The sequence below is a fragment of the Epinephelus moara genome, chromosome 19 (assembly GCF_006386435.1).
Source record: "Epinephelus moara isolate mb chromosome 19, YSFRI_EMoa_1.0, whole genome shotgun sequence".
Lineage (NCBI taxonomy): Eukaryota > Metazoa > Chordata > Actinopteri > Perciformes > Serranidae > Epinephelus > Epinephelus moara.
In genome coordinates, this window is record NC_065524.1 from 41426707 (window position 1) to 41433877 (window position 7171).

Here is a 7171-nt window from a genome sequence, read left to right on the forward strand (position 1 = left end):
AAGACCATAGACGAGACCACAGACGAGACCACAAACAAGACCATAGACGAGACCACAGACGAGACCACAAACAAGACCATAGACGAGACCACAGACGAGACCACAAACAAGACCATAGACGAGACCACAGACGAGACCACAAACAAGACCACAGACGAGACCTCAAATGAAACCACAGACGAGACCACAGACGAGACCACAGACGAGACCACAAACAAGACCACAGACGAGACCTCAAATGAAACCACAGACGAGACCACAGACGAGACCACAGACGAGACCACAAATGAGACCACAGACACATCACCAAGCTAACATGTTTAAGTGATCCAGCTGTTCTCACAGTAACTAAATGTTTGTGTCGTCCTGCAGCTGTACACCCTGGCGTCCCAGTCGAAGAGCCTCAGCGGTCACAAGGTTCAGTTTGTTCCTTTCCCATCCTCTCTGGCCTACAAGCACAAGTTCATCTACAGGAGCCCAGAGCTGCCAAACATCCTCAGGTACCAGCAACACAACCACCAGCATCACAGTAAACTCTCATCTGGTTCTTGTAGCGGAACAGATCCACAGCCTGGGTCAGCGGGGTTTGACTTAGAGTCAAAACACTTGTCATATTTGTCCCCAGGGGTTTTGTGTCCCTGTCGTCAGAACGGGCAGACTTGTCCCTTAAAAACATTTTAGCACTAATCTGAGTCAAATTATCAACAGACAGCAAAGTTTGTAATCAACAAGTGTAAACTTCTCTGCAAGCTAACGCTGCAGCCAGAAACAAACATCTGTGATCCATCGTCTGTTTGATCATCTAAACACATTTCCTTGGAGCGGTCCTCCTCAAATGAGCTGTGGTCAAAGTTACTATATATTCTGTAATGATCCATGATTAGGGAGCTGATAAGAAAACTGCGTTACCGCTAGCTGTGCTGACACTGCTAGTAGTGCTAACAGACCTAACAGTAATAACAATGCTAATGATGGGGTTTGTGGCTTAAAATGAAGCTGCTTGCTCACCGGGGTGACCTGGGCGGAGACTGGAGGGCGGGAACAGTGTTCCTATAGCAACGCTGATGGGTCAGGACGGTGTTACTAGAGGTAATCACTGAATGAGCGGCACCACTAGACCAGGTAGTACACAGAGCAGTAAACTGAAGAGCAACAAAATAAAGCAGAACAGGTGAAAAACATTTCAGACAAAAAGCTGAGAAAAATATATTTTCGTCAGTCATTTTCAAGAACAAAATTTATTTCACATTTACATGTTTTTCTCATTTCCTTGCCTCAGTTTGAAATGTATGAATAATAATAATAATGAAAATAATGATATTCTGTGAGAGGTACAGCCGTCGAACATGTTGTCACGTTCAGGGATCGTTCAGTGTTCTGTTGTCTCCATCTCCTCTGTGGTCGTCACGGAGATCCCGTTTAGTCCCATCAAACTTGTTTGTTTCTTCAGCCAATCAGACAACTGAGCTCAGTTTTATCTGTGAGGTTAAACATTGTCTAAAGAATATTACCTGAATTATAAAAGACATTTAAAATATTTAATCATCAAATTGTGTTTTCAATAAAATGTGGCACTTTGAACATTTATTATCCGACAAAACATGTCGACAGCTCACTGATTACAACAAACATTTATTGAAAACAATTTGGAGGTAAATTCTTTAAGAAAATAAAACTTCGGAAACGTGCCTGATTAAAACAGAATTTTCACTGGGTGAATTTAATCACATCAAATTGTAATAAGTTCAGTAATTTAGCAACATTTAATGAGCTACTGGACCAGTCGTGCACGTCCTGGTGTGACCTCGGCGTCGGCTGAGCTGGACACGAAAGATTAAACGTGGCTCATTGTGACTGAAACAAACTTTACTGTCAAACTGTTTTGAATGTCGTCCTGTTTCTGTTTGATGGTCACGCTGACGTCTTGTGTCTGTGTTGTGTCGTTGCAGTGATTTCCTCGGCACGGCTCACCAACAGACGGACGACTCAGCCTGAGAACACACACACACACACACACACACGTTAGCATTTGTTTCCTGACGAGACTGAAGGTTGTCGCATGAAATGAACAACAAACACATCATTCCTTTTATTTTCCATTCCTCTCACACCAACACTGGGTTGCCATGGTAACTGGGCTCACAGCGGAGTGTGTTTAACGTACTGTAGATGGAGGAGGACGGTGATCGAACCAAACTGGAGAACGAACAGAGATGATCGATATTTTTAATATCTGATCTTATTGTGTGATTTTTAAATTTTTGTTTTGGATCCATCTGATGGCGTTTCTTTTCTGGGTTTGAAGGCCTGTTATGACTTGAATATGAATTATGGATTAAATATTTCTTGTTTTATGACAGTGTTTTTTTTCCCGTGTTTTTTGAGTGGTAGGAAAATCAAACACACCGAAGACATTCCGAGTGCAACAACAGTTTATTTCAGCAACAGATACAGTACGTGAATCAGAATGTCATTCATGGTAAGTAAACAGGGATTCTGAATGGACTCCATTACCCACAAGACACCTGGAGTACAACGCTGAGGCCTCTGTGTCATGCTCACGTCATGTTGGACGTACCGCTTTTAATTTTTTCTCCCCAAAATTTGCATTTGCTAAGTAAAAAACAATTACGAAAAGTAAACCCAAATTTAATGGACATCAATAACAACACAGTATTTTTTAACAATGGTTCCAAGTCATTAACGTGAAGTTTTCCCAATCACTGTTTAATCCCACATGACCTGAACGCAGCATGAGCGCCATCAGCGCTACGAATAAAACTTAAAAGTGCAGAATTTTTTATTTTTTTTTAATGGAGTTCATGGAAAACAAAATAACCCGAAAACAGAAAACCCATTGTCCCATTCATCTGACAGTCAGAGAAGTGAAGTGAACGGTAAACGTACAGGAAGTCAAAAGGACACATTTTTAGTTCCACAAAGTCAAAGAAATCAAAAATCTTTAGTTTCCATTCAGGGTACAAAAACAGTGCAGGTTAATGGAATAAATTGTTCTCTAGAAGTACACACAAAGTTCCAGTGTATGTCAGTGGAGCAATTACCAGTTGTAACTGATGTCAATGGAACAAAATGACAAAGGTCTGCTGCATTTTAAGTTTCAGCAAGTAAAACTGTAGACATGGAGGGTGCTACTGAAAGTCAATGGGTCAGATTCTACTGTAGGCTTTAAAGGCAAACTTTACTCTACTGTAAGGCATTGGAGTAAATTTGAGGATAGTAACTTCACAGCTTAACTTAAAGTTAACAAAATGTTTTTAGTTTGGCAGCAGTGGAACAGATATTGACCTCCAGCTGAAAATATTTAGAAAAGACTAAGTTCTATTCAAAGACAATAGAAAATCAAAAACCAAAGAAGTACCTCCTTAAATTCTATTGACTCCCACTAAATTTAGGATGTAACGTTAGAGTTAATAATAATTAAACTTTAATCCAAAGGGTCAGATTCTGCTTTGTTGTGCCTCTACAATATTTTAAATCAGCGTGATCATTTGTTTGAAGTCACTGAAAGGAGAACAGTTAGCTGTGAGGCACTAAAAGATTTTGTTTGTTTGTTTGTTTGTTTGTTTTTACTTTAAGTGTAAATAAATGGAGCAGAGTTTACTGCTGAAGGTAAGTCAATGGAGCAGTAAAAAAAAAAAGAAACAAATGATATGGCAACAAAACGCCTGTAAAACTTACTACAAATGTTAATGTGGTTGTTTTTGTGTCTGACTACTTTACAATTCGACAACTTATATCAGTGTAAAGTACAAATCGTTAATGTTTAGACCTCCACACATATAGTAATGTTATAGGTTATCTGAAAGTCAACGGCAAACGTTTTTTTGTGGGCTTAAGCATTTCTGCATCAGTGGAATAGATATTGACCTCAAGCTGTGAATACTTTACGTTTCTATACAAGTCAATGGAGGGTCAAAAACCAATGACCCACTCCCTCACTTCCATTAAATTCCATTGACGTCTACTGAGTCAGGGTTTTTTCTGATAACCGTAGAAAAGAGAAACTAATGAACGAGGACGTGTGCTAAATACTGGTGTGAATGTATAAAATGTTTTTTGGAGTTAAATTTTAACCGTTAGCTGCATGTAGCAACATGTAGCTGCTGGCTACGCTAAGTGGTGTGACTGAGATGAGGGTGGTAAACTAAAGAAAGAAAATGGAAATCAATGTTTCGGGGTGAATCGATCCTTCCTGATTGTGATTAGATGTTTAGGTTTCATCCGGATCCCGCTCCTCACTCACGCAGCTCGAGCGGTTTGTTGGGCGCCGGGATCTTCACGTCGGACGGTTCGACTCCCCAGATCTCACGGGCGTACTGAGAGATGGTCCGATCGCTGGAGAACTTTCCGGAGGCGGCGATGTTCCGGATCACCATCCTGGTCCACTCTTTGGGGTTCTGAAGGGAAACATGAAACACGGCGACTAGTTTCAATTATTTGTCTCGTGGATGTTAATGATGTTCTGTTGGAATCATCACAACAACTGAAAATATCTCATCTACTACAACTCCCATGATGCATTTCACCAGGAAACATCCAATCACAGAGCTGCTCTGATGCTACAGGTGACAATTTATTAAAAAAACTGCAAATACTTTTTGTCTAAGTCAGTGGAGAGTCAAAAGCCATTGAAGCACTTCTTCACTTTCTACATTTTATTGACTTCTACTAAGTTGACTGTTTTACTGTTAGAGCCATATAAGAATGAATATGAAAGTCAATGGGTCAGATTCTACCGGTGGATTAAATGGAAAACTTTGTTGTGTTGACACTGAAAGTCAATAGGGAACATTTTTACTTCTACAGTATTTTAAATCAGTGGGACAGTCAGTTTGTTTAAGGTAAATGAAAAAGTAACAATTAGCTGAAAGTTAATGGGATTTTCTTTCACGTAAAGTGTCCTGCAGAAGGTTTTAGGTTCAGTGGTTCAGTGATGAAAACTATTTGAGTCTGGGGCGTCGGTGGCTTAGTGGTAGAGCAGGCGCCCCATGTACAAGGTTGTTGCTGCAGCGGCCCAGGTTCGACTCCAGCCTGTGGCCCTTTGCTGCATGTCAATCCCTCTCTCTCCCCCTTTCACACTTGTCTGTTCTATTGATTAAAGGCCGAAATGCCCCAAAAAATATCTTTAAAAAAAAAAAAGAAGAAAACTATTTGAGTCAATGGGAAACAAACTAACTTCTGAACCAAAACGTGGAACAAGATTTTGGTTCACAAACCGAGAGACAGTGGAAGTCAACAGTGAACTTTTCTTTCAGCAGTCAAATAATATAGATAGGCTTTAATTTTTCACAGCAGGTTACTCAGCCACTTTCTGATCGGTCTGAGAATAATTCAGTAACCATGGCAACGTGTTTTAACTCTGATTCACACCTGACCATTTGCTTCTCCATGGCAACAGCAGCTGAGGCTCATGTTTGCAACCAAACTAAAGAAACAAAATATAAACATTTATGATGTTGACATCATCAGGACAGTGACGACAGAGAACATCATCTGTTCATCAGATGCGACCTGAGAGGACGGTCACCAGGTGAGTTACCTTGTACAACTCGCTGACTCTCTCCTGACACCGGATGTAGTCTTCGTAATCGGCGAACACTTTGAACCTGACACACAAACACAAAGGGACGTTTTACACACAGCAGAGGAACAATACTAACTAAGCTAACAGTTTCCCCCTGCTCACAGTGTTTGTGCTAAGCTAAGCTAACTGTTTCACCCTGCTCACAGTGTTTGTGCTAAGCTAAGCTAACAGTTTCCCCCTGCTCACAGTGTTTGTGCTTAGCTAAGCTAATTGTTTCACCCTGCTCACAGTGTTTGTGCTAAGCTAAGCTAACTGTTTCACCCTGCTCCCAGTGTTTGTGCTAAGCTAAGCTAACAGTTTCCCCCTGCTCACAGTGTTTGTGCTTAGCTAAGCTAATTGTTTCACCCTGCTCCCAGTGTTTGTGCTAAGCTAAGCTAACTGTTTCACCCTGCTCAGTGTTTGTGCTTAGCTAAGCTAACAGTTTCCCCCTGCTCACAGTGTTTGTGCTTAGCTAAGCTAACTGTTTCACCCTGCTCCCAGTGTTTGTGCTAAGCTAAGCTAACAGTTTCCCCCTGCTCACAGTGTGTGTGCTAAGATAAGCTAACAGTTTCCCCCTGCTCCTAGTGTTTGTGCTAAGCTAAGCTAACCACGTCCATGGACACAGAAATGAACCTAATGTGACCCTGCAAAGGACAAAAACAGGAAGTGATCCTGACTGAATCACAGTTACAGTAAAGGAGACAAACAGCAAATAAAATATAAAAGATGCTCTTTTCTTTACATTTAATTTTATGTATAACTTCATTTAAAGTGTTTTATTACTATTAATAAAAACACGACACAACACACACACAAAAAAAACACTGAAACAGATCAAAATAGAAAATCTAGTTTAAACTGAGATTAAAAACTGATTCATCAGCTGATTTCAAACAAAAATGAATTAGTGTTTCTTTAAATCTGGTCTGATAATTAGTGACAAATTAAAGTTTCGGTTGAATCAGGATGAAAATGATGAAAACAAACTGTTCCTGTGTGAGACACACACACACACACACACACACACTCACTCAGGTGAGATGTTTACCTGTCGTGGTTTATCAGCATGTCGACCAGGTCTGTGAACAGCTGAGGTTCATTGGGACTGAAGAAGCCGCTCTGGATCTGATCCACGGCCAGTTTGAGCTCCGGCAGACGCTCGTAGAACTCTCTGGCATTGTACCTGCAGCACATGTAAACAGGAAGTGATGTCACAGACTGCAGATATATTGTTTTTATTTACCATAATGACATTGTTCATGGCATACTGTACTGTGACATTTTATATGTTGTATTTATTACATACTGCAGTATCATTTTTGTAACTGTAATGTGATGTTTTTAATAAAACTGAAGGACACGGACACAATTATATGTTCTTTTTCTGAATTTTTATGGCAATGAAATAATTTACTTATTTGATTACAAAATATACTACGACTTCTTTTTTCATGATTTTGGACGACATGCTATACTATGACTTTTTTCATGATTTTGAACGACATGCTATACTATGACATTTTTCATGATTTTTGATGACATGCTATACTATCACTTTTTTTCATGATTTTGAACGACATACTATAC

At 40.0% G+C, this 7171-nt stretch overlaps 2 protein-coding genes across 2 annotated transcripts in view; one reads left to right on the forward strand and one right to left on the reverse strand.

The window, feature by feature from the left end:
* The window catches only part of abhd12 (abhydrolase domain containing 12, lysophospholipase), a 36190-nt gene extending 33828 nt beyond the window's left edge, over positions 1 to 2362 (forward strand). The window contains exons 11-12 of the mRNA XM_050070565.1: positions 373 to 500; positions 1950 to 2362. Coding sequence (XP_049926522.1) covers positions 373 to 500; positions 1950 to 1995 — 174 coding nt within the window. The 3' untranslated portion in view covers positions 1996 to 2362. The remainder of the gene's footprint in view (positions 1 to 372; positions 501 to 1949) is intronic.
* A 1286-nt stretch (positions 2363 to 3648) lies between these two features.
* LOC126407276 (glycogen phosphorylase, muscle form-like) lies at positions 3649 to 6831 on the reverse strand. The gene is made up of 3 exons (XM_050072079.1): positions 6633 to 6831; positions 5561 to 5627; positions 3649 to 4418 (listed from the first exon to the last, which is right to left on the reverse strand). The coding sequence occupies exons 1-3, from the start codon at positions 6776 to 6778 to the stop codon at positions 4257 to 4259; spliced, it is 375 nt and encodes a 124-aa protein (XP_049928036.1). The 5' UTR covers positions 6779 to 6831; the 3' UTR covers positions 3649 to 4256.
* Positions 6832 to 7171: the final 340 nt, after the last annotated feature.